Here is a 27,664-nt window from a genome sequence, read left to right on the forward strand (position 1 = left end):
GCAGGACACGTGGCATATTAATTTAGTTGCCTTCTCAAATCTTGTGTCACCGATGAGTAACACCCGTAATTAGCTTCCTGCAGATCAGCCCAATAAAAACGTGCATTGTATTAAATGGATCCGAGTTTTCAATGATGGATTAAAAGCCCAATAATACCTCAAAAAGACAAAAAAAATGAGTTTTGAGTTTTGACCCCAGAAAATGAATTTTCCTAATAAATATAGTAAAATTTAAAATTATTTCATAAAAACGTTTAGAGAAGAGAATCAATATCAAACGTAAGACTCTAAAACTAAAACATTTATAAAAGTAAAACTGCCTACTTCATTTTACTAATAAATATAAAAGTTTATATTATTAGCTAATATTTTTGGTGTTCATATTATTAGCAAATTAAAAATTAGCAAATAATTTATTTATTGTAGATTTTTTATAAAGACAGCGTGTAAAACATATTTGCAAACATATGTATGAGCAATTATTTAATCGTATCTAATCTAATATCATCTTATAAATGAACTTTTTTTTAATATTGTGTCAAGAGTGGTGTTAGCCGTCAAAATAGTCCAGCAAGTGAGATTAATGATAATATGGGAGCCGTCAGTGTTAGCAACAAAAACGTCGACGCTATTAAGTAGAAAATAGCATTGACGTTTTGTGTAAAACATCACCAACGTTTTGCCTTGCATGGCCGATAAGTGACAACTTCTTCTTTCATCCCACACATTAACCAAAAAGCTCATTCTCCTCTTCGTCGTTCATTCTTTTTTTTGTGTGTGTCTCCATCCCTATTTTTATTGCTCCATCCATCTTAAAAAACAAATCTAAAAGTTGAAAGTTGGTTTTTTTTCGCTCAACAATAAAGAAAATGACAGCCTCATACATAAAAACAAATATATATTTTATATGTTCTATTAGTAGTTAGTTAGAGTTAATCCTAATTTTTTGAGCTAAAAATTCTAGAAATAAAATGGTATATAATTTTTTTAATTATTTTTTTGTTTAGTAGATAAATAAATTAGTTATTAGTTAATTAGGAGTAGTTAGAGAATATATTTTCTTTGTTATAATTATAATAGTAGTATTAGTTGTTCGTGTTAGTAAATTGTTGTTAGTATATAGTATTAATTGGATGTTAGTTATATTTTTTTAAATTTTAGTTTTAGTTTAATTAATTTTTTTAAACAGCAGAAATTTTATTAATTTTAGTTTCATTTTATATAATTTTTTAAAAACAACCCGTTTTAGTAGTTTTAGTTTTGTTTTAATTTTTTTTAAAAATAGACTTTTTAGTAATTTTAGTTATATTTTAAATATTTTTTAAAAAAATAATTATTTAGTAATTTTAGTTTTATTTTAAATAATTGATTTCAAAAAGGAATTATTTATTTAATACTTGTTAGTTATAATTTTTTAGTGATTTAAGTTTTTGAGTTAAATTTTGACTAAAATATATTAGCTTTGATTATTATTTAAAGACTATGGGTTGTTTTTGGAAAATCAACATCTTTGATTTTCTCGAACTAAACGTATAATTTGATACGTGAGGTCTGTACTCTAGTTTGATGGTAGGTTAAAAATATTTTTTACATACTAGTTCTATTAGCCACATGTATTATTTAAAATTGAATAAAACCACCAAATACTAGTACAGGCTGTCTATATAGAATATTTGTCACTTTCTTTAAACTTTGATGATCTACATTCTGAAAAAATATACTCTTAAGTTATTTATATGTTATTGAAAGAGGAATAATAATAACACATGAATTTTTCAACAAAAAAATTCACACTGTCATGTGTATCATGCAAAATCTGACCACTGAAATAAATTATTAAACTAACATAACTCTCCATTTTATACACTTATTATATTTATCTATAACTTTTTTCATTCAACAAATGCAGAACAACTTCAACTACTAAAGAATTAAGAACTCTGAACTCTCTTAAAATTTAAAGACAAAGAATTTGTGTTGCTCACTTTCTACTATACTTAAAGTATTTTCAGCATATCACTAACGTTTTTTTTATAGTTGATTTTATATTATTTTCTATTCATACCAGTACAAAACATCAACAACGTTCTTATTTTTTTTGCAAAACATCAGCACCATTTTGACCATTTTTAATTTTAAAATTCATGTCAACACAAAATGACACTACCGTTTTTTATGTTTTAATTAAAAAAATTATTCAATTACAAAACGATAAAGCCAATTTCCTCTTCTATCACTTTTTTTTAATACTTATTTCTATACAAAACAGCAATGCCGTTTTTGCTTTAACCATAAAATATTTTAACTACATACAAAACGTTTTTATCGTTTTATGTGTTCTGACAAAAAAAATTTCTTTACCATAACAGTGTTAAACTCATTTATAGAAAAATATCAAAAAAATCACACATCTCCTTGCAATGTTTAAAAAATTCAGCCTCTTATAAATATATAAAAAATCAAAAGTACTAGAAATTGGTCCATAGACAAATAATGGCTCATTTTTTTCTATATGGAAACAAGAATTATGGAGTGCAATGAAATAGAAGAATAGAAAGAAATTCCACTGTTATGGTATAGAATAAAACATAAGCTACGTTTTATAAATTTCAATATTTTTTTAAAAGTAATAAAACGTAATCTCCGTTTTAAAAATGTAATGTTTTTAAATTTTTTTTAAATTTCTTTTTGGCCCAAACGCATCTTGCGTTTTATGGATGGGCAAAAAATTTTTTTTTTCTAAAACAACAAACGCAACCTGTATTTTTTGGGCTATCAGATTTTATTTTTGAAGGGCGCCAAACACAACCTGCAATTTTTAAGTGTCAGAAATTTTTTTTGTAAAATATAAAATGCAGGATGCGTTTTTTTGAGAAAAAAATATTTTAATCCAGATTGTCACCTATATATACAATTTGGAATTTATTTGGAGTCCCTCACTTCACTTCTTCTCCCATTCCTCTCTCTTTCGTATGTGTTAGAGTTGTGAGTTTTTTTTTTTTTACAATTTCCTGTATCAAAAAAGTCGAGTTAGGTAAGGTTGAAATTATGGAAGGTATTGCAAATTTGCGAGTATATTATAATGGAGAGATTATACCAAACATACACGAAGGAGTGACTTTTGTTTGTGAATATCCATTTTTATTTGCTATTCCATGCACCATAAATTTTGTAGAGTTGCAAAATGGTCTTTGTGATAACATACAATGTCATATTTTGAAAAGTGTGAACAATATTTTATACAATAATCCTGTACAAGTATTTGGAGGGTTGATACAGTTTCAAATAATGTCCATCACTGACGACGCAAGTATGCAACAGATGTTCTATATTTATCAACAAACCCAATTTCACGTGCCGGTGATAGAGTTGTGCGTGTAGTTCGAACAGCAGTCGGGGCTGGATGCGGTTGGCAAGGAGGTCAATATTGATGAGCCCGGTGATATAGATTGGGAAGAAGATAATAACGACAGTGAAGAGGAGTTCAAAGCCAACTGCTGTGTGTACCACTCGTGGTACACTGGGAGAGGATGAAAGTCAATAATCTCCTCGCCTAACTGCAATGTGTTATAGCGGTCAGATCTCCACCTGTTAACCCATTGACTGTAAATCTCTCCCCAGTCATGGTTCTATGCTCCTGTCAACCGCTTGTAATGATCACGACCAAGGTCGAACGCCGGACCTGGTGGAAGCTGTTACATCCCGAATTGTCGTCTAACTCAGTCTGTCGGGTTCCATTCTATGCACTCGAATGACACTAACGGCGACTGGGTGGAGCACATAACCAAATGGGCAGCGAGGACATCCGGAACCCCCACTCCCATATACGGCTGTCATATAAACTGCACATTAGTTACCAAGAGGCCAATTAAAAAAATTATTCTTCTTATAAAAACATTTGGCATTAATGGTGACAACTTACATCGTCAACTTCCATGTCGTCGAGTCCTCGCCTAAAATGCACAGTAGGTCTCCATATATATCTTGTATGTCGGCGCCAATAACTCCACCTAACAAAAAACAGAATAATAATATTAATAAGAATAACAAATTAATAATAAAAATAAAAATAATAATAGTAATAGTAATAATAATAATAATAATAATAGTAATAATAACAATAACAATAACAATAACAATAACAATAAAAGCTAATAACGTCGCGCAAGTGGAATACCAACATCGCTGAGCTGATCGCGGGGTATAGGTGCCAGGAGTGGCATACGCTCCCACGCCCAAACAAAAAGCAGTATCAGTGGGCCATCCTTCTCTTTGCAGTTGTATCGTGATACACAACACAACGATCTGTATAGGTGTGCCAGACTGGCTGCCCCCCAACTGTATGCTAAAATAGTAAAATCCGATGAAAATTCCGAAGTAGCGCTAGAAACTTCGAGTTCAATGAAGTGGTCGACTTATCCGGAAACATAACTGTTCTGAGCACACAAAAAATGTGCACCCGGACGTACCGCTCAACAGACTCATGAGTGTCACACGGCTCGGTGTCTCTGCACCGCCGGACCCATGCAAGATTAACCTTCCCCAACACGTGATTTGCGGACCGGACTTCCGAGCAAAACACGCAATACAGTTCTCCACCAAAAATTGGTGACTACTGTCTGATCTACCCGTAACGGCCTCCCCATTAATCGGGAGACCAAGAATATAGCTCACATCTTCCAGCGTCACCGTCACTTCACCGATCGGAAGATGAAATGTGTGAGTCTCCGGCCTCCAACGTTCCACCAAGGCGCTTAGTAGTGCAAAATGACCTCTCATTTCGCCTACCCGCGAAACGTGTTGAAACCCAGTCAATGCCAGTGCCGCTACAGCTACCTCAAAGATATATAGCAGATCGAGTTTTTTGGATAACAAATTCCTGATAGCCTACGAAAAAAATGATAATTATTAAATTCTAAATAATATCAGTTAATAATTTATTCAAAAAAATTAGCAAAAATAATTAAACAATACTATTATTATTATCTTAAAAAATAATAATAATTATTATACAGTATTCTATAATAATAATAATAATAATAATAATAATAATAATAATAATAATAATAATAATAATAAATAAATAAATAAATAGTATTCTTTTATTAAATAATATTATTTATTATCACAAAATATTAATTAACTATTAAAATTAATAATAAATTATTAAACAATATTATTAATTATTAAAAATTAATAATAACTTATTCTCACTATTATAACCAGTATTATAAACAAATAATAATATACTAATCATAATAATTACTTAAATATAATAATAATAATAACCATTTATTATATTATCATTACCCTAACAGATATTTTATTAATAAACAATATTACTTATTATTAGAAAATATTAATAAATTATTAAAAATAATAATTTTTTTAATTAAACATTGTTAAAAAAATCGTTTACTAAACAATATTATTATTATTATTATCATAAAAAGTAATAATAAATCACTAAAAAATAATAATAGATTATTACACAGTATTATTATTTAAAAATATTAATAAATTATTTTTATTATCATATCCACTATTATAAACAAATAATAATAATAATAATAATAATAATAATAATAATAATAATAACGTCACTAATAACAATAATAATAATATAATAACAGTAGTAAAAAAAAGTAAACCGTGAGAAATAAATAATAATATAATATTAATAATAATAATATTAATAATCACAATAGTACTGCTTATAACACAAACAAATAAAATTTGAATAAATATATATATTCATCGTTAAATATTAAAAAAAACTATTTATCTATTGAGGACAATCCAAATACTCAATAATATGTTTTTTTTTATTTGTTAAAATTACGCACCATTTTTTTTTCCTACTTCTTCTTTCACACTTTGTTTCTTCACTCTTAACTCTTTTACTGTTGCTCCTTTCACTCTTAACCCTTTTACTATTTGTTTCTTACTCTGTCAGCATGCATGGCACGTTTTACAATCTGATTTTCTTCCCAACTCAATCGTAACATACGTTTTGTGACAACGGCAGATTTTTGGTTTTATTGCCTGCGTTACTTACGTTTTACAGGTCACTGAGCAACGCATATCCACATTTGCAGACAACTCATCATGCATCCATATTCAAACTTATCACCATTATTTTATCCATAACCAAATTAATTTCTGGCAAATAATTTTTAAAAGGGTTTATAACTTAGAAAATTGACTATAAATTCTAAATTATCGTTATAATTAATTCTTACTTTTAAAATAAAAAGTTTATTTTTTTATTTTTTAATATTTTAAAATTAATATATATATTTAACTAAATTTTTATTCATTAAAATTTAATAATTAAGATGATAAATTAAGAACTTGTTTGAATAAATTAAAAAAAATTGAATTATTTTTTAAAAAATAATTTTATATTTTTATTTATCAATTATGTTTATGTACAATAATATAAAAATATTATCAATTTATTTTGTTTATTATATAAAAATATTTTTTATCAAACATATTGAAAGAATAAAAAAATCAACAATTTAATGGCATCTAATCAAGCCTAATCCTTCTATTATTACCGGATGGATGACTTACTTATTGAGTAACAGAAAGAGAAAGGAGCAAAGCTCCGCTGAGGAGGAGGGTGTTTCAGTTTCGTTACTCTGATTCTGAACCCTCCCAACTCCAACTCACAGCTCCAAAAGTTGGAAGCTTTAAAACACATTCCTTCTATTCAATTCCCTTCCCATAACCAATCATCATCGCTGCGATAAATGCCATAGAAAAAGAAGAGATACAAGAATGTCGTATACGGGATTTGGGAAGGGTTCTGGACCCTCTGCACCTCCCAAATCCCAACCCCCTTTCGGCTTCAACAACTCTTTTCCTCGTCCTTCTTCTTCTCCTCCTCCTCCTCCTCCTCCTTCTTCTTCTCTCCCAACCCCTCCTAGACCCAGGTACGCCTATTTTATTCTTCAAATCATTCTTTTACGAGATTTGAATCAGTGTGGGTCTTATGTTGCTCTAGGAAGTTATACTTGGATTCTAAGTATGTGTTGATATGTGCAAGATTTGATCTTTTAGATGTGGGGTAGTCTTTATTGGACAAGGAACAGAGAGTTTTCAGTGGCAATGGGGTTGCTTTGCTTATTTGCTTACTTTTTTGAAAAACAAAAAGGTTCATATGGGTTTTGTTGCATATATGGTTTTCTGGTGAAGTAGGATCTCAGCAGGTGGTGTTGTGCAAGTTCACCATTATTTTAAGGTGGGAGAAATTGGGGGAGGATACCAAAGCACAATTTTTGTAGTGATTGGGAGATTGATTTTGTGGGGTAGGGACTAGGGCTTTAACGCCTAGGATTCAAGATGGAATATGGATGTCATGGATATATGCTTTAGGTCTGTGGACTGTGATAGTGAATGTTGGGTAGTAGAATGCCAGACTCAGAGTCCACTGTGTAATTTAAATTCTATCAACAGTTCAACGTGGCTGAGTAAATGCAATAAAATAAAAGATTAGGAGTGGATGTATTTGGCAGAAAGTTTGTGCTGTCATTGATTAGGATATGAATGAAGCTGACCTTAAGGTGAGTAATATGGACCCATACAAAAAATGGTTCAAAAGGAATGTAGTCAAATTAAGAAGGGTAAAGGAAAATTGAAGAAAACCTTGGGACATTAAGAAGGTACTCCTATTGGATTTGGTTTACAATTGAGCTGAATGGTATCCATGTAGCCTACTCTATACGGGTGCTAAAGCTTTTCTGTTCGCTGTTGTTGCTTATGTGAGTTTGTGGACATTTATGTTAATCTCTATTTAGTAACTTCAGTGAGTGAGTTTATCTCTGTAAACATTCCTATAGAGAAACTCATTGAAAAGAACCATGGTTTGTCCCTTGTTGAGAAAAAGTTTGGATGTAGTTATCTTCAAGATGTTTCATTGCATGGTGCATTATTGACAGTTTATATTTTTCTTTCAGATCCATTGAATCTTCTGGTTGGAGTAATGTTCAGAGACCTTTCTATAGAGATTTAGAAACTCATACTCCTGTAAGATCCACTCCTGTCACAACATTTATTGCTTCACGCGATTCCACAAATGGTGTTACAGCCAGAATTTCTAGATTTCCGAACCCAGAACGGACCAGATCTCCCCCTGTGTCCTATGAAGATCTTGATGATTTGAGGGACCCTGACCAAACTGTCCAAAGAAATAAGTAAGATAATTTAATCTACAATAGCACATACCTTTGAATTTATTATGTATTTTGTATTATGTATCAGGATTTGAGCATTAGCAACTTTTTTTTAGGTGCAAGTGTCAAAGTGTTATTTGCGTAAGGCTGAAATATGTCAGTCCAGTACTTAACTTTTGTTATCTGTGTTGGCTTCTGCATTGAACTTTATCAGGGAGCCAACGTATTCCATGAAAACTCATTTTGTTGGATTCAAGGTTTACATCGTATCAATAAAGACTACTGTAATGGATAAATAGGGTGGTTTGTCTAACCCTTTTTGGTGTCTTCTTATGTTAGAAAAATCAGATCATATTTTGTTATATGTAAATTTAGATTTTAAGCGCTAATAATGTATGAATCGCATCATTCTTCTTGACTTGAAAGAAAATTATGAAGTTTCATCTCTAATGTAAGTGTGTTTGTTGTTCAAAGTTGTAATGCCTATTTTCTATATATGTTGGCTTAAATCTAAGGGGATGACAGATTCATTTTTTATTTTCTGGCCCGTGAAAGCCAATTTAGTTTTGGCATTCTTCTCATCACATCCTTTAAACTCTTAATATTTACCATGACGTGTCATGCCTAATGGGTCATTACTTTCACGTTACTCATTTATTTGCTGCTGATTTCTGTAGCCAGTCAAGTTCACCAGTTGATGGTCGCGGTCATTTACTTCATTTAAAATCACCACCACAATCAGCTCCTTCATTACCTTCAAATCATCACTCTGTTTGGAATTCTCAAAGTCCCTCAACTTCTGTCCAGCAGTAAGTTTTAGGTTCAACTCTCTCTCTTTATCTTGCCGCCCAATTCATTTTCTCTGGAATTCCCCATGTGCATACAAACATTATAATCTGAAACATGAAACATGTTTTGTTGTTTTTAATGTAGGTTAGATTATGAAATGCTGCATCTTGGTCTGAGTAATTATTCCAGTGTTTCATCCACATCTTATTATACATGACTTGTCTTTTTTAGCTTATCCATCCTAGCATGGTGGATAAGGAGTCACCATCTGATTCCATCTCAATATTCTAAATGGTATTTGTCATAGATCAAGGTATTCTTTTTATACAGGCAAGCTTTATCTCCCAGAGCATGGAATGGCCAAGCCAGTTATGCTAACCCTTCGAACCATCAAAACCTTTCCCCAGGCCCTCCATACATTGGTTCTCAGAATCTCCAGAATAATGTTACAAAAGAACTTAACAGTCAAGGGTCAAAGAGGACTAGGTCACCTCCTTCATCTTCTGCCATCAGACAGGAAGTTGTTCATAAAGAATTTAGAAGGTATTGTCGGGGCATTTTATATTTTTTGCCTGTACTTAATGATGCTATTATTTGATGCAGCTCAGTGTACACAGTTATTTAAGCAGTATATTTGATTTTCATTTCATCTAGCTCAATGAAATCTTGAGAAGAATGACTTGTTGTTTGTAGGAAACAGTTGATTAAACATGGCTTAAACAAATAATTAGTTACCAGCAAATTGAAATAATTTCTAGATTTTGGATCACTTCCTGTTTGCGGACATCTCAACCTAAGTATTTTTAGTAAATGTGAAAGGCAAAAGGGGTTTTATGATTTAAAAGCACTTCAGAAGGCTAATTAAAAGGTGACCAACATCTTTGGAGGAGGATTCTGCTGACTGTCTGAGTAGAGATGATGCAGAAGAATCTCATCTATTCTCTCTTTCCTCTGCCTATAGTTTAGCAATTTGCTTGTGATGAATAATATGTATGCAAACATCCTACTTTCTTTGTTTTCTGTAGTATATCTGAGTTATAAACGATGAAACAGAATGTGCATTTGTTGAGCCTGTTTTATTTTTCTTCTTGTAGGCCTTCTATATCTCCACCTAGAATGACAAATACGTCAAATGTTCTAAGGACTGGGCCTCCTCAAATGAATCAAAGATCCTTAACATCTGTTGTTTCTGAAGCCACTGATAGTGGGCCCATCAGCTCCACTGCAACTAAGAGAGGAAGGTCTCCTCCTTCATCATTTCCGGTCAATGAAACTGTTGAAGGCAACTCCATCTCCATAGAAGACAGCCCTGAACGGTATGATGTCAAGTGAAAATCCTTTGTTTTTTCACTCATTATTGTTTTGCTTTATCTATAATTGTTTTAAGGATCTTTATTCTTATTGTGCCGTTCAGTGAAGCGCTAGCCAAGGCAAAGCGTTTAGCTCGCTTCAAGGTAGAATTAAGCAAATCTGAACAAAATAGTGCTGATGTTGCTGACCAGAAGGCTTCTGCAAATAGACATGAACAGTCTGTGTTGGAGCAGAGATATGTTGGGGGGCATGCGATGGATTCAGCTGGAAACTTCACTAATGGCCATGCTGTTTCTGATCATGAAGGCCTTGAAACATCCAAAGTAATTATTGGCTTATGTCCAGATATGTGTCCTGGTAGGTTTTTGAGATTTTACATCTACAAGTGAACATGTGCCATTTTTTAAAATCTTATCTGATCACAATTCCATCTATGCTATGAATCTTTTCCAAGTATGCATAATTCCATATTTGTTCCTGGGTCCAAAATATCCAGTTTGAAAGAACTTCCATCTTTGCTTCATTTTGAAATTTCTTTTAAGATTAATGCTACACAGAAAAATTGTCAAAATGTTGGACATAATTCACCCAGAGTCCTTGATTGTTGGATGAGATAAGGTGATAGGCTACTTATCTAGCCCAAGATCGAAAATCATGACAACTTATTATGAGCAGAATTTTGGCAAAAAAAAAAAATGAAAGAAAAGAAAAGCTCTAGCATTTTCCTTGTTTTAATTTTTCTAGCGTATCTTTTTTTCAAATATAAAGTATAAACTTTATTTCGGATAGGGATACGATTTTTACTTTCCTTTGGTGCTCTACGCTTGGTTTGTTTTATGCCATGTCATTATCTGATCTTATATACAATGGGGTTAAGGATGCCTCATCCTCACTCTTCTCTTCTCTCTATTAAACTCTTCTTCTGCATATATAAATAAAGAAGTCCTAGAGCTTTAAGGGAATTCTTCAACTTAATAGGTCGTATAAGCATCTAGCTTCATTCTAATTTTGATTGGATCTGTATTTTAGAGCCTGAGAGGGGAGAGCGTGAAAGGAAAGGGGACCTTGATCAGTATGAACGCTTGGATGGAGATAGAAATGTAACCAGCAGACTTCTTGCAGTTAAGAAGGTGATTGTCATATTACTAATACTAAACTTCACTTTTTTTTTCATAAATACTGTTATCACTTCTCATTAGTAACACATCATGATTCATGGCAGTATACTAGGACAGCAGAGAGGGAAGCAAGCTTGATTCGACCTATGCCCATACTGCAGAAGACAATTGATTATCTACTTTCTCTGCTAGATCAGCCCTATGATGAGAGGTTTCTTGGTGCATATAACTTCTTGTGGGATAGGATGAGAGCAATTCGAATGGACCTGAGAATGCAGCACATTTTCAATCAAGGGGCTATTACTATGCTTGAACAGATGGTACTTTTTTATTTTTAACAAAAGTATAATAAAACCTGGTTTTTCTCTTATTTTAGTGAAAATGATATCTATTTTTTCTGCAAGTTCTTTGTATGCTATATTGATTCAGGCTCAATACAAATATATATTGTGGATACTTATAGATACAGTAGTTTCATATTTATTTGTTGGTAAAATAATTTTCTGAAGGTCCTGGTGCCTTTTATCAAGAACCTGCATCTGCTTGGTGATGTTTGTAAGAGCAACATCTGGTGATGATTAAAAGTTTAAAACTCATGAGGTTGTTGATTTCTGTGGTTTCAGATCAAATTACACATCATTGCAATGCATGAATTATGCGAATACACAAAAGGAGAGGGATTTTCTGAGGGCTTTGATGCTCACCTCAATATTGAACAGATGAACAAAACTTCGGTTGAATTGTTTCAGATGTATGATGATCACAGAAAGAAAGGAATACTTGTGCCTACTGAAAAAGAGTTTCGAGGTTATTATGCTCTCCTTAAATTGGATAAGCACCCTGGCTATAAAGTAAGTTGTCCTTGTTGTGCTCTGATCTTTAATGTTTCATTGGCAATAGAAAAACCTAAGAAAATAAGCAAGTTATCCTAGGTTGAACCTGCAGAGCTATCCCTCGATCTCGCTAAGATGACTCCAGAGATAAGGCAGACTCCAGAAGTTCTATTTGCCCGCAATGTAGCAAGGTTTGTAATTTCAAATGGAAGTTAGCTACTTTTTTGTTGCCATGCATTGTGATCATCCCCTTTTGTTTGCTTTACAGAGCTTGCAGAACTGGTAATTTTATTGCCTTCTTTCGACTTGCAAGAAAAGCTACTTATCTTCAGGCATGTCTAATGCATGCGCACTTTGCAAAGGTATGAGACCACCTTGTATTTTGAAGTGCTCATCAAAACACTATAATTGAGCTTTTCTTTATTAAGGTTAGGTCTTCCATGTATAGACACATCATTCACTTAAACAATCATTGTAGGTAATCTGTAACATTGTTTAAGTTGCTAGGAGGTAAACTGTTGTAGCTGTTTCCCTAAAATGATTATATTTTATATGTAGTTCTAGTTCAATAACTTAATATACAACAATGTTTTTCATGCTAAACGGCGTGGTTTGTTTACTGACCCCTTTATATCATATGCCACTTTCACCAGTTGCGTACCCAGGCACTTGCTTCTTTACATTCTGGTCTGCAGAATAACCAAGGCCTCCCTGTTTCTCATGTTGCTAACTGGCTTGCCATGGAGGTATTTTTTCATGGATAGATGTGGATGAATGGTTCTCTTGTTTCCTTTCTTTTTTGTCTACAGTGAGGCAGGACTTTCCAACTTCCTCTTACATTCACCTTTTTGTCATCAAAATTAGGATGAAGTTATAGAAGACCTCTTGGAGTATCATGGATTCTTGATAAAGTCATTTGAAGAACCATACATGGTGAAGGAAGGCCCATTTCTCAATGGTGATACTGACTATCCCACGAAGCGTTCCAAACTTGTGCACAAGAAAAAGTCTGAAACAATAATTGAGGATGTATCACCCTTGAGTCAAGCGGAAGTACCACCTGCGGTAACTAAGATAGAGACAAGAAAGCAAAACAAGGAGGAGCCTCAAATAATTCCGTCCATTGAAAATGATAGTTTTAGACAGAAGCTTGATGAGGAAATGCCCGACTCACAAGTTACGTTGTCCCCAAAAGATAGCAAAGCAGGAAAGGCTATCCCTTGGATACAAAATAAGGAAGAGCTACTTGGTCGTCAAGACAGTGGAAAATATCATAATATGGCTAGCCCTAAACCATCACCGGTCAACTTCCAATTCCCTAATAAAATGCCTGAGCCACAAGTTACTAGTGCGTATTCTGATTTAAATATGAGAGGCTCTCCTAGTCCTAGGAGAAACTTGAACTTTAATGTTGATGTGAGACCATTGGAGGTTGCACCAAAACCAGCTTCATCTGAAAGTTCATTAGTTAGTAGTATTTTTGTGCCACTTCCTGTGGCCCATGATGTATCCAAGGATCAGTCTCTTGTTATCCGCCAGGAAGAAAATGAGGATCAAGTGGATGATAACAGTGAAGACTTTCAAGATAAAGAAATTGCTGACGCCAAGCTGAAGTTGTTCTTAAGGTTTCACTTTTTTGTGCTTGATTTCATTTAGCATGTTCAGTTTTTAGAATATGAATTTGCCTGTTTTTTTGGAATCATTAAATTCTATAATCTAAATTATTGTTCCCTCTGCTTTGCCAGGTTATGGAGGAGACGAGTGTCAAAATTAAGGACGTTACGTGAGCAGAGGCAGTTAGCAACAAATGCTGCATTAGAGTCATTGCCATTGGGTCCTCCAATTCGACAATATACAAATGTAAGATTGGCATTGTTTTGTGATTTTCTCACTAAACTGCTCTTATATTTTTTGTTTTTTCTCGTTAAATGAGCTGAACCACTGAAGACAGTTTTTATTGTTAAGTGAATTGAAGATGAGTACTTCCTCTTAAAGTAAAGGCAGTTCTTGCTGCTGAATATAAGATTGAAACCTTTTGTGAATTCATCATTTTAAATGCTTATTGGACTTCTGTGCTATTGACTTCCTGCTGAACTCTTCCAGTTATGCTTTAAAATTATTACTGAAATTGTGAAATCTATTTTTCCATAATCAAACTTGGAACAATATGCATGAAAATGACCCATTTAGCATTTTCTTTTTCGTTTTTCCATTTAGCAATTTTTATTTTCAGTTAGAGTAATAAAACCATGAATTGATTATTGTATTGACTATATGTTTTCCTTTACAATGAAGCAACCTGGTAGCTTTGACAAGTTTGACATCGATACAGCTATGAGGGAGAGATGTGAAAAGCAGGAAAAGTCACAAGCAAGACTTAATGTCTCAGAAATAGTTGCCAATACACTAGACAGAAGAAACAAAGAAGCTAAATGCTTGTGCTGGAAAATTATTCTATGTTCTCAGACGAACAGTGGATATGAAATGGGATCAGCAGGCTGGTGGTTGGCCTCCAAGCTCATGCCTTCTAGCGACAAAGATGTGATTTTGTCAACTCCTGGCTTAGCAATATGGAGGAAGTGGTTTTCTAACCAACTCGGCACTGATCCTACTTGCTGCATCTCTGTAATCAGGGATACAGCACTTGGTAGATTAGATGAGGCAGCATCTGGGGCGAACGCAGTTGTGTTTCTTGTTTCTGAGAGCCTTTCATGGGAACTGCAGAGAATTCATCTCCATAATCTTCTGAACACAATTTCCTCTGGAGCTTGCCTACCACTATTGATCTTATGTGGTAGATATGACAAAGGGTTCTCTTCTATTATAATGCATGAACTGCACCTTCAGGACATTGATAAATCACGGGTTAGTTGCTTCCGGATTGTTTTCCTTATTGAAAACCAGCAGGTGGAACACTTAAGTGGATTTTTCAGTGATCAACGACTGAGAGAGGGTCTGGAATGGCTGGCAGGTGAATCACCTTTACATCCTACGCTTCGTTGTGTGAAAGTACGAGAACTTGTTCATAGGCATCTTAGTTCCTTATCAGGGGCTCAGGACATCAGCAGTAACTACAAGTTGGGTCCGAATGACTGTATCTCATTGTTCAATGAAGCCTTAGATTGCTCATTGCAGGAAATTATTCTAGCTGCCAATTCAAATCCTGCTGGTTGGCCATGCCCGGAGATTGGCTTACTTGACAAGTCATGTGATGAAGATAGGGTGGTTAAAAGGTACTTGCCGACTTTAGGATGGAGCTCGAAAGCAAAAATTAAACCAGTAATTTGTGCTCTGCAAAACTGTAAGCTCCCGACGTTTCCTGATAATTTATCCTGGTTGGCCAGAGGATGTAAAGCTAGACATGAAATTGAGAACCAGAGGATACAGCTCGAAAATTGCTTGATCCTGTATCTGACTCATACTTGTAAGATGATGGGAGCCCCATTGGCAACGAAAGAGGCACATGTCACAATTCAAACCTGTTCTAGACTGGAGCTGAATGGCTCAGGCTATCGTGTAGTTCCTCACTGGGGCACGATTTTTCGTCGGATTTTCAACTGGCGATTGATGAGTTTATGTTGTGGGGATATCTCCATGGCTTATATCTCAGAATCTCATGATGTTGGTTTTCCAAGTTCGGATCTGGATATGGGATTTGATGCAAGTTTCACTTCATCTTATAATCTTAACCCTACTTTAGATGAATTAATAAGTGTTAATTTTGACACTCCTCTTCCTGTGTATGGTCATTCAGAGCCAAAAGCGATTCAACAGATTCCTCAGAAAGACTCAAATGATGTATTTCATAACGAGAGGAATGCTGAAACCACTTTCCATGTTGATGCGAGCATAAATACAGCTTATACTTTTGGTTTGAACAATGTTAGCAGTGAAGCATTAACGAAAGAAAATTCAACCAAAGAAGCTGATCAGTTAAGCAAGTTGTTGGAACAGTGTAACTTGTTGCAGGATGGCATAGCTGAGAAGCTCTCTATATACTTCCGAGTGGCTTGACTTTTTGTATACTTAGTTTTTCTAAGGTGATGTTGGTTAGGAAATTTTGTATGATGAATTCTTTTTTATATTTATTTGGTTTCCATGAGTTTCACACATTGGAAAGGAATTGATACAGTGAACAGAAGTTTTTTAACTGTTAATTGTGTAAAAATGTAGTAAAGTTTAACACACTATTTAGCAATAAAATTGGCAGAAAATTTAATTGTGTATGTGAACTATTGTCCAATTAACTTTAAGAATACTAAAAGAATGTTGGCATATATCCTTATGCAAGCATTATTTTTTCATATCAAAGTTTCGAATAATATTAAAAGATTATAACGTATAATTCATACTTCGGCAGAGAGTTTCTCTATTTAACGTATACAATTATAGAAGCTAAAATCTATCCATAGTTTTTCTATTTCTTGTTTGGTTTCACCAAAAGGGAATTGATATGACAAACCTATGTAAAATGTGGTGTAAGATTACTGAACATGTTACCTGAACGTAAGCATTAGAAATAGTAGGATATCTTTTCATATAACAGACAATTTGGTACTGTTTTTTAAGGATATTGATTGGTTAATGTTAGACCCATCACTAATCAAACAATTTGTAAAGCCTATAGGATTCAAAATGTTGAAACTTTGGAGACATGATGAGATTGTGGACAATGAAACTTATGCATATGCTTATTATGGTCCTTGAATCCACAACATGCTGAGTTGGAAAAGGGGCCTTATATTTTGTTGCATTCAATGAACCTATAAATCAAGACCACAAGAAAAACAGAACCTATAAATAATCAGACAATTTTAATTTGTTGGATTTTAAAGAGTTTTACAACTTTCTATTGTGATGAAATGGCATATTATAATTTTGCAAAAAAGGAATAAAGTGAAAAAAAATTAACTTTTAACACCTACCAAATTCAAAATTATGATCCCTCCCCTTCTCTTAATTTTGATTAATATTAAAATAATGCATGACTTATTCGAGAATTTGGTTAAGCTATCTTTTTCAATTGAACACTTCCAATAATTTAAAACTTGAAAGTAATTATGAAATGCAATTTGCCAATTTCATATTCAAGGAGGAAGGAAACAGTTATATTACACTGGACTCAGCATCAGCATGAGCGAGGATAATGAATTTACATTCTCAACAGCATCTTGCTTTGCCCTTCAAAGCTGACCAATTTACAATAATTCAATACGAAGGAGTTAGTCACCAGCCATTCTCCCTGCATCATCCTCTCTCCATCAACTCAAGTAATTTATGAATACTCTTCCAATGCATAAATCTGGAGAGCATAAATCTGGAGTGTCGAGGTTGTCGTGTCATCTGAGAAGACAAGTTCAAGTGGTTCTGCATGGTTAAATGATGATATGTAACCAGAATTGGAATATTGAGAATAGATGGAATATACATATATACATAGAACTATGATTAAATTACACTGGTATAACTTTAAGCTAATGTTTCCAATGAAATTGAGCCACCATTTTGACTCGATGAACATAATGGCATTGTAGTAATTTACGATGATAATGTAGATGACACCAGGAATAGAAAATAAATATTAGAGAGATATGTACCATAAAGGAGAAATAACAAAGATACTTGGTCTTGTTCCATGAAGCCTCTATTTGAACACTGTTGATGGAAAAGGATAAATCTGTGAAGTCTTTGCAGAAACTAATAAACCATTAATATGAAATGATGCTAGTGAGATTGTAGCAATCATATTGGTCTTTGACCAGTTGGTGAGGGAGCGACTATAGCTGGACTTCTCATTGAGACTGCATGCTGACATGTCTGTAAATCGGAGATTCCACTCCTCACAGAACGAGAAACTTCCGACACAGTAGTAGTGGATGTCTCTGATGTTCCGTTTCCCCTCTTGGACCTTGTTAACATACTGGCATTGATGTCACCTGATCCAACTTGAGATGAACCTAACTACACAAAAATTTAAAGATTAGATAAACAAGCCAATAATCAAATGATAGGAGAGAATCAAATGATTGAACCACCAATAGAATTTTTAGCTCTGTATAAAATGCTTGCAAGAAGAATGTATGAGAAACAAATGTGTAAAATGTTGCCGTGCTTATCAACCCAATCAAAACCCCAGATCCAGATAATACTAAATACAGTAGGAAACCTTTAACAAATAATTATCTGAATAGAATTGGCCTAAGATAACTTCCAAGTGAGCAGCATATTAACAAAACAGCACAATCAAATTTTGGAAGGATGGTGACACAGGCAAGGGGGTAAGAATATGATGGGACACTACAAATTTGAAATCTTTATGCAGGTCTAAATTTAGAAAGCATAAAATACAAATGAGAAGGGTATAATATTCAAGTAATTCATACATTTGACAGGCCTTTGATCTGAACAATGATAATTGTTATATCATCTGTTCGGTTCTCATGTTCCAACCATAGTTTATATGACTCTCCAGCAATGGCGGCACACGCATCACGGGGATCTGAATAGCTTGCTGCCTGCACCATTACAAAAAATCATAGAATTCATCAAGACACTGAGTCATAACATTTCCTGAAGTAAAATAACAATAAAGAATTATTAGCAATAGCATTGCTAGGTTTGCCTTGTGAACTATTTCCAATTCAGGGCAAAGAATTGAAGCCTTTGCTATTTAGTTTAAAAACAACATTGAACATTAGAATGGATTGAGAAGAAAAATTTAGACACCATCTGAATAACAATACTTAAAAAATGGACATTTGGAAGGAAAGATATAGAATTAAAGAAGAAATAGGTAGCATGTCATACCATGTCAACAACAGTTTGGCTTGATAGGAACTCAAATATCCCATCACTTGCAACAACAAAGAATAGATGATTCGGTGTAAGCTGGACTGTTGACACCTCAGGAACAGCAATGACACCGATAGTCTCTGCCAAATTATCCCCAACACTCCTTGTGAAAGCAGTTCCAGGATACATTCCATTTTGAACCCACAACCTTGGAGGATCGCCACCCTGACTCTCTTCGTCGCCCCAAGTTTGGATATTTGGATCCTTAAGCCCTTCTACCTGATCAACACTCAACACCCTTGCCCCAGAAAGCTTCACTCTCTCATATTCATCTCTCCGGAACGGTGTCTGATCCGAGGACAAGTCCTCAGCAATAATTCTATTCCCGTCCTTAACAGCTAGCACTGCTCTTGAGTCACCAACATTAGCTACATAAAGGGTATCACCAATAACAAGCACTGTAATTGCAGTGGTACCACTCATTGAATCATCAACGTCACTGTTATGCAGTTCGTAATTCGTTGTTAAGAATGCAGAAGTGTAAGCCTTAACAGGGTCCTCCAACAATGCAGGGTCACTAGACAATGTTTCTACTAACCTATCCTTAACAAAGTTTGCACACTGTCCACCAAATTGACCATGACCATCATACACACCAAAGAAATGGACACTGTGGTTACCTTGAATCTGAGTCCTAATGCAGAAACTATCTTGGTTTTCCTTCTCAGGTGAATCAGGGTAGTATCCCCTCTGGGTTAGAACAGAATACTCCAAAGTGAAGTTATGTGAAGGAACAGTAGCTACCTCCAATGGTCTCTGAGTGAGTATGTGCTTCCTTTGTGCACGGTAAGGGCCAAGTTCTCTGTAGTCCCTGGAGCCACCCTCTGACGGTGTGGAGTACCGGTTACAACACTTGCCATTGACACAGCCCATTCTTCAAACAGAAGGTGTGCAGCTAAAAAAAGCAAGAAACACAAAGAGCTCAAAAAGCAAAAAGCACAAACTAAAAGCTAAATTAGGCAATCCAGGGTGGAAGCTGCAAGCTACGAGCTTCTGAAAATCCACATTGTGGTTCCAAGCTTGATCCTTCAGCTGTTTATTCTGGGAGGAAAATAAACAAAAACCCTAGGGAGGGGCAAAATAAGCAAGGGGGAGGAAAGATAGGATTTTGAGGTGTGAACCGTGATCAGAGGTTGAGAAAAACAAAAGGGTAGTTGTTGAATTGGGAGAGAGAATGATTTTGAAGGAGGCTAGAGAAGAAAGCTGAGAAAGAATGGAACCCTAGAGAGAGAGGGAGAGGAAGCCCAGAAAGGAAACAAAAGGGTGAGGCATTTTTTCTGGCGTTTGATGGAAGGAAAAATAAGAGAGAAAGAGAAGCAGAAGGCGTGTGTAGTGGGGTTGTAGAAAATGAAAGAAAGAATTGTACTTTTCGTTGGGTTGCAGAGAGAGAGAAAGGATCAAAGGGAAAGCCGTGGTAGGAAGAAAGAGTCCAAATGGGGTTCACAAGAGAGAGAATGAAAGAGACTCACACAAAAAACACGAGAGAGAGAGAGAGAGAGAGAGAGAGTAAGAGAGGGACAAGGATTTGAGAGATTCTATTCTATGAGTGCATGGCTGGGTTTGTGTCTTCGCAGAAACAAAGAAACAAAGAAAGGAGAAACAACACACTACACTTGTAACTCACTCAGCAAATTGAGGTCAAAACCTACTCAAATCTTTTCATGCTTCAAGCTTTAATAATAGAATTTTTATCAAATCTAATCACATTAGATTAAGATCCACTCAAAAACTTAAATGAATAATACCATATAGTAAAAACTTAAAATATTATATTATTTAAAAGTAGATTAGATAATATACAAATTCATGTTAAATTTAAAAGTTAATTTGTAAAAATATATAATAATTATTATTGTGTTTAACTGTTATTTTTAAATTTAATTGAGTAATGATATTTATTTAAGTTAATTAATTAAAAAATTTAAAATTTTGCTTAATGGTATATCAAAATTAATTTAAATTTTATAACAATTGATAATAAATGATATATTAATACTATATAGAAATTTAATTATTTACGTAAACTTATTAATGTAGTATAGATACAAAAAGTAATTGGCATAAGTTTATTTTATTATATGTTGATATTAATTTTGGCTAATTTTACGGTGTTTTTTGTTTGGAATTATTTTAAAATATTTATTTTTTAATTTTTATACTTTTAAATTTAAAATTAATTATTTAACTTATTTTAGTAATTAGATAATATCTTTTATAGTAAATACCATTAATTTTTATATGATATAGAGAGATAGATAGATAAATAGATAGATTTATGTGTATTTTAGATAAATTAAATTAGACAATATCTTTTAGACATTAGAGTAAATACCATTAATTTTTATATGATATAGATAGATAGATAGATAGATTTATGTGTTTTAGATAAATCAAATATCAAATTCAGTAAATTCTATTTTGATGCATTTTTTTATTTTGGTATTGAATTTTCAACTATAAATACAATCAAGCTTTAGAGATGAATTTTGAGGTTGGGCCAATTGCATGACAGGGTTATAACTTCCACCTGGTCCAAGACGTGTCCCACCCAGATTCTCTTGTTTTTTTTCTTTGTTAAAATGATTTTCAACCTTTAATAATTTACACCATTCTAATAATTCTCCTAATTACTAGATATTGAAAATAATCAATATTTTTTAGATTTAAAAAAATGAGTTTGGTTTGGTTAAAAATATTTGTAAACACAATAAAAGTTTTTCAAAAAAAGAAATACAATAAATATCCTAGAAGCTTCAATTTTTTATACAATAATTTATACAAGAATATTGCTAATATATTTTTTAGGATACATTGTAAGAGTATTATAAAAAAAGTTTAAATAACATTTTTTAAAAAATTATTTTTTATATTTTTAATACATTAAATAGATTAAAAAACTTAAAATTTTACACTGTATTTTACTATTTTTAACTATGTCTTTAAAATATATTTTAACTAAAAAGCTTAATTAATATATACTTTTAGCGCATACAATAAGATTATTATTAATAAATTTTTTTATTTTTTTAATAAATATATTAAAAAGTTTAATTTTTTGTGTTTTGAATAAAAAAATTATTTTATAATCTTACCATATATCTTTGAGCACAAAGTAGAGATAAATCCTTAACTAAATTCGTTATTAAATACTGCCACCATTTAAGCACTCACTAACAAAGTAAGAAGAATACTAAAAGTTTGGTATTATATCATTACTCCTCTCAAAAGTTAGGAACACGAAAGTTAATTATTAATTGGTTCAAAAGATTTGAAGATGTAACATTGAATATTGGTATTGAATTCCTCCTCCATCATTGTCATTGATTCGCAAATTCACACGTAACATGTTCAAAACAATTTATGCTGTTGACTTGTTTATATTTGATGACCCAAAAACATGTCAAATATGAAATATGTGTTCATACGAGAGATTATTGTTCCATTAAAAAAATTGGAGGATGCTCCCATAAAAAATTTAAAGCGTATTTTTTAAATATATTTATGTGTCGTATTATTATTAAACGTATTAATAAATTGATTATTTTTTAATTTTTTAATAAATTAGAATAAAATTAAATCGGCTAATTTACAAAGTCCACTGTACCATAGTTTTTTGTTATTTTTTTTTTTGAAAAAAAATAAAAAATATATTTATCTTTTTATCAAAAAATTTAAACATGATTCGGTTCAAATTGTATAAATCGATCGGATCGAAACGTGTCTAATAATTATAATCCAGACAATTGAGTTTATTATTGTTACTATAATAAACCAATTTTATTCTGGTTTATTAAAAAACAAATTATTAACCGATTTAATAAAAATGTTTAATAATATCATGACATATATAAACGTCTTAAAAAAAAATTTAGTATCTTTATCAAAAGTGATCTCCTAAAAAGTTTTGCATTTTTAAATGAATAATTTCTTTTATAGTTTGTTATTGGTTTTCATTTTTATGAGATCACCAAATATTTTATGATGAAATATATATTTCGTCTAATTAATATTAACAAAAATTTAAAATAAATTATTATTCATATTCCAAAATTAAAAATGATCTTAACACTACTATAATTAGAAACATAAATAGACGAGTGAAATTGAAACGTTGAGTACAACATTTTTGAAAGCTTAAAAATTTATAAATATAGTTGGTGCAATGATTGAATAACTGCATTTGGATTTTAAGCTAAGGAATCATAAATTTTGATAATCAAATGAAGGCTTAAATAAATTTTTGTCCTCTCTGAAATATATGTTTTTGGCTTTTGATTTATAAAATTTTTCTTCTGATTTTAGTATCATATATATAATTTAAAAATTGTCTATTTTAGTTCTCATCGTTAATTTATTCTATTAAATGCTTATATAAATATTACATTGTAAAACATGTCACATCAACATTTTATGACGAGAACTAAAATAACAAATTTAAATTTTACAGGATTATATTTAAAAAATATTTTTTTATAATAAGGTACCTGATACATTAACAAGCTAGAAGGCCATAGGAAGAGATTTTGGAACAATACATAGTTCCAAATTTCTTTAGATAAAGGACTACCTGTCTTAATTAATACCTATATTATTATCATCATCATCATTACTATTATTATTATTATTATTATTATTATTATTATTATTATTATTATTATTATTATTATTATTATTATTATTATTATTATTTACCAAATATAAGAAGACTCGAATTCGCGATCTCTTAAATGAGTATAAAGAGATTGTGTCATTTGAATTATAACTCATTGGCATTATTATTATTATTCTTAGGTTTAATTACTCTATAGTTTCGCGAAATTTTCAATTAGGTTCCTATACTTTTTTTCTTTTAATCGAGTCCTTGCACCAATTTTTTTTTAATTGGGTCTTTACACTTTTTTTTCTTTTATTTAGGTCCCTATACCAATTCTTTTTTTTTAGTTGGGTCTCTATAAAATTAAGCCAATTACTACTAAGAATGACTTAATTGAAAAAAAAATTAGTACAGAGACTTAATTAAAAAGAAAAAAAGTATAAGAACCTAATTGAAAATTTCACGAAACTATAGGGACTAACAAAGTAATTAAATCTTATTATTATTATTATTATTATTATTATTATTATTATTATTAGCTCTATGATTCCAAAAATAGGAAACTTCCTTCTATAGGGTTCAGGGACGAAATTTAAGAAATTTAAACTTTTATATCTTCTAAGTAGGTTAGACTTTAGTGGTATTTTATTATTTTCTTTTTTAACGACGGAAATACTATTACATTTAAATTATAGAAAAATTATTAAAAATATCCATGAAATTTAATAATTTATGAATACTGAAAAAAATATTTATAAATTAAAAAATTAACATTGTATTTATGAAAGATGAGTTTTGTATGATAAAAATATTCAAATCCTAATTTTTTATTAATTTTTTAATAAAATTTCTAAACTATTTCACCTTAACCCTATTTTTCTGTCACTCCATTTTTTCTCACTTCTTCTTTTCTCCTCACTTCACCCTCTCTCAAAAACTTTCACATAATTCTCCTCCTACTTCCTCACCACCATCCGCCACTCACCTACCCGTCACTGCCAATCTCCCCTCTCATTGTTTTCCCCTCTCATTCTCAAGATGACTACAATACTTTTGTTGCACGCCTGTGACCCAACCTAAGGAGAATGCTGTCATAGAGCGCCTGATCCAGCCGAAAATAACACCGTCGTCGTGCGCCTAAAAAGAGAGAGGGATCGTGGTGCTGCAGAAAGAGGGTTCAGTAAAGAAAAATAGGAGAAGAAAGAGAGGTGGCGCTGCTGATGGAGGTTTTGCTGTCGACGATGTTACAGTCGATGAGAAAAAGCTCTTTTTTAAAACATTTTTTATTTTATTTTTCTTCTTTTCGAAAATTGATTTGGTTACTACTAAAAAGATATTGTTCTAATTTTTTTAAATTTGTTTCTATTTTTTATAAAGGCTAAGATTGATTTACAGAAAATTCGGTTGACGGCTACTTCTACTTCTGATTTTTCCTGAAATAAATTTTAAAGTGGATGAATGGAATTTGTTGGTTTTTTATAGTTGATAGATGTTTCTCTGCTTCTAGTTTTGCTAAAGTGAATTGAAATTATATGAATGAATTTAAAAATTTTTATGTTTTGAGTATTTTGTTGTGTTTGATTGATTTAGTTTGAGTATGGGTTGTAAATTTATGACTGAACCAGTTGAGATTCGATCCTCCACCACTACCACTACTATTGATTTTAGCTTGATCTTTTGTAAGAGTAGTTTCAAACACCATGGCAAGAATTTTAAAGAGCAGGTTGAGTTATGAAAGGTTGAAAATAAAGTGAGTTGAGGTTGAAGATGAGGTAGTTTAGAAATTTTATTAAAAAATAAAAAATTAAATTTTTAATATTTTTATCGTACGAAATCCATCTTTTATAAGTACAGCTTTCATTTTTTAGTTTATAAGTATTTTTATCGACATTCATAAACTTCATAGATATTTTTAGTAGTTTTCCCTAAATTACACAGCCTCAATGCTATTTTTTTAAATAAAATAAAATTATAAAATTCTACTTATAATAGGAAAATCTTACTCAAACCTTCCTTTAAATAATATCGGATTGGTTGGAAGATAGGCAAAGTTGCTTTCTCATTAGTTATATATATATATATATATATATATATATATAGTGAAAGAGATAGACAAGTTTCTTAAGTAAGATTAGTCAAATTACTAATAGGGAAAATAAAGTGACAAATATGATTAATAATAAGACAAAAGGTTGATGAATAATTATTTAATCTCCAGATGCAGTTTAATTAGTTGACACTTTTATTTGGGGAAGCGAAGTGAAAATTATAAGAATAATATTACATATTAAATTTTTTTTTAATTAAATTTAAATAAGTTAGTTTAACATAATAAAAATTAATTTTAATTAATATTATTTTAAATTTTATTATTTAATTTAATTATATTTAGTTTATAAAAAAATTTAAATATATAGTATTATTTAATCTAATAACCCTTGAATAATAATAATTTTCAGCCTTAAAATAATAAATAGTACAATGAAGCCAGTGCCATAAAGCACTAATACATTATTTGTATAGAGAGAATTTGAAGGGGAAGAAAATAGGAAAAAAATAGATAAAAAAGTAAATTTTTTTTATTTAGATAGAAAAATAGAATAGAAAGAAAAAAAATGGTGTGAGACTTACTAAAATATTTTTATTTAAAAATGAGATGAAAATAAAAAAAATATACAAATATTAATAAAATTATATATTTATCTTTTATCATTGATAAATTATAATTTACATATAATATAGATAAGGGTATTTAATATAATTTTATGTCTTTATATTTTTTTTCACTTTTTTTTTATCTAAACAAAAAAAATAATTCTCTCTACTTTCCTTTCATCTATTTTCTCTATATCCAAATAACACACAAATTTTTTTTTATTTTCTTTCTTCTCATCTTTTTTTCTATTTTCTTTCCTACCTCCAACACACCATATGACTTTCTCATATTGCCAATGGAACCTGAAAGTGCATCATCACCCAACCCTCCTTATTTTTTTTCCCCTCTAACATTTGGTCTTTTTGGTATCTTATTCTTATCAAGTTACTTACTTTGTATATTTCATTTACTAACTTCTGAATGAAAATCAACTAGAGTTGATCAAGTAATTAACTCACTCATTTGTTTAAGTAAGTATAAAAATTTAAATTTTATTTTATATATACAATAATCTATTAATCAGCAATGAACTCTTAAATAAAATTTAGATTTACAATGAATTAATTTCTAACCTATTAAATTAAAAGATACCGTAAACAATAAAAAAAACTTTTGAATGTAGTCTAGACTTGTCAAAACCGAATATTTGTTTAATTTCTTGCACCATTTTATTTATGGTTATCACCTAAGTAATTGAGTTTTTATGTACCACCTGCTTATATAAACGCATAGATGAAAAAGAAAAATACACATTGATATTAACATAATTATTTTTTTCGGTAAACCACATTAACATTATTTTTTGGTCTTGTACATTAAGACAATTTAATTCCTAAACCTCAACAAGGTTTTTATAAATAAAGCCCGCTTAAGATCCCAAACAATTTTTGACATGGCCCAAATACCAGTATGGAGAAGCCCAACAAAATACCAAAAATTAGCCGAAAAATATGCTAAGACCAAAAAGCCAAAAGTGCTGGCTGTGGGGTTCGAACCCACGCGCACTTATGTGCAGAAGATCTTAAGTCTTCCCCCTTAACCTCTCGGGCAAACCAGCTGCTTGATGAATAATTCTCCTCATACTATTAAAGTATTTAAATTTATAATCAGAGCAATAATATTCCAAAAGCTTAATTTATCACCCGCAAAGCTTTGAGGTTAAGTGATTGAGATCAGAAATCAGAAAATAGTCATGGCAAGTGTTATGTAATCAATCATCTTACTATGATATGGTATAGGTAAGAATTAAGATGGGAGTTAAATCAGAATCCAATACATGCTAATGGGATAAATGGATTTGAATAATAAAATTTCTATATTGCTTGAATTAA

At 31.6% G+C, this 27,664-nt stretch overlaps 2 protein-coding genes and 1 non-coding gene across 8 annotated transcripts; 1 reads left to right on the forward strand and 2 right to left on the reverse strand.

Moving 5' to 3' along the window:
• The first annotated feature begins 6,536 nt into the window (after nt 1–6,536).
• On the forward strand, nt 6,537–16,457 carry LOC112795810 (SAC3 family protein B). The gene is made up of 15 exons (XM_025837980.3): nt 6,537–6,941; nt 7,965–8,201; nt 8,858–8,989; nt 9,300–9,512; nt 10,064–10,285; nt 10,384–10,637; nt 11,310–11,410; nt 11,503–11,718; nt 12,022–12,249; nt 12,331–12,422; nt 12,500–12,593; nt 12,885–12,977; nt 13,096–13,856; nt 13,977–14,091; nt 14,527–16,457. The coding sequence occupies exons 1-15, from the start codon at nt 6,787–6,789 to the stop codon at nt 16,243–16,245; spliced, it is 4,632 nt and encodes a 1,543-aa protein (XP_025693765.1). The 5' UTR covers nt 6,537–6,786; the 3' UTR covers nt 16,246–16,457.
• A 774-nt stretch (nt 16,458–17,231) lies between these two features.
• Nucleotides 17,232–20,635, reverse strand: LOC112795812 (probable protein phosphatase 2C 35). Of its 6 annotated transcripts, none has more exons than XR_011880570.1 (5): nt 19,039–20,527; nt 18,615–18,746; nt 17,991–18,188; nt 17,829–17,886; nt 17,232–17,574 (listed from the first exon to the last, which is right to left on the reverse strand). XR_011880570.1 is itself a non-coding variant. In XM_025837983.3 (5 exons), the coding sequence occupies exons 1-4, from the start codon at nt 19,954–19,956 to the stop codon at nt 17,876–17,878; spliced, it is 1,263 nt and encodes a 420-aa protein (XP_025693768.1). In that variant the 5' UTR covers nt 19,957–20,635; the 3' UTR covers nt 17,232–17,574; nt 17,829–17,875. The 6 variants fall into 6 exon arrangements, 3 of the variants coding, with proteins under 3 accessions (XP_025693768.1, XP_025693767.1, XP_072089971.1); XR_011880569.1 differs by having other exon boundaries at nt 17,232–17,598; XM_025837983.3 differs by having other exon boundaries at nt 17,991–18,192; nt 19,039–20,635.
• Nucleotides 20,636–27,307: 6,672 nt separating this feature from the next.
• Nucleotides 27,308–27,390, reverse strand: TRNAL-UAA (transfer RNA leucine (anticodon UAA)). The gene has a single exon. It is a non-coding gene; the product is annotated as a tRNA-Leu (tRNA).
• Between the last annotated feature and the right edge of the window lie 274 nt (nt 27,391–27,664).

This window comes from Arachis hypogaea, chromosome 4 (genome assembly GCF_003086295.3).
Source record: "Arachis hypogaea cultivar Tifrunner chromosome 4, arahy.Tifrunner.gnm2.J5K5, whole genome shotgun sequence".
Lineage (NCBI taxonomy): Eukaryota > Viridiplantae > Streptophyta > Magnoliopsida > Fabales > Fabaceae > Arachis > Arachis hypogaea.

Coding starts and splice junctions, on each gene's coding strand:
- LOC112795810 (XM_025837980.3), top strand. CDS start 6,787: ATGTCGTATACGGGATTTGGGAAGGGTTCTGGACCCTCTGCACCTCCC. Junction 12,250..12,330: donor ATAAGCACCCTGGCTATAAA/GTAAGTTGTCCT, acceptor AAGTTATCCTAG/GTTGAACCTGCAGAGCTATC. Junction 12,978..13,095: donor CTAACTGGCTTGCCATGGAG/GTATTTTTTCAT, acceptor CATCAAAATTAG/GATGAAGTTATAGAAGACCT.
- LOC112795812 (XM_025837983.3), bottom strand. CDS start 19,956: ATGGGCTGTGTCAATGGCAAGTGTTGTAACCGGTACTCCACACCGTCA. Junction 18,747..19,038: donor GCCAAACTGTTGTTGACATG/GTATGACATGCT, acceptor GTAATGGTGCAG/GCAGCAAGCTATTCAGATCC. Junction 18,193..18,614: donor AGATCAAAGGCCTGTCAAAT/GTATGAATTACT, acceptor ATTTTTGTGTAG/TTAGGTTCATCTCAAGTTGG.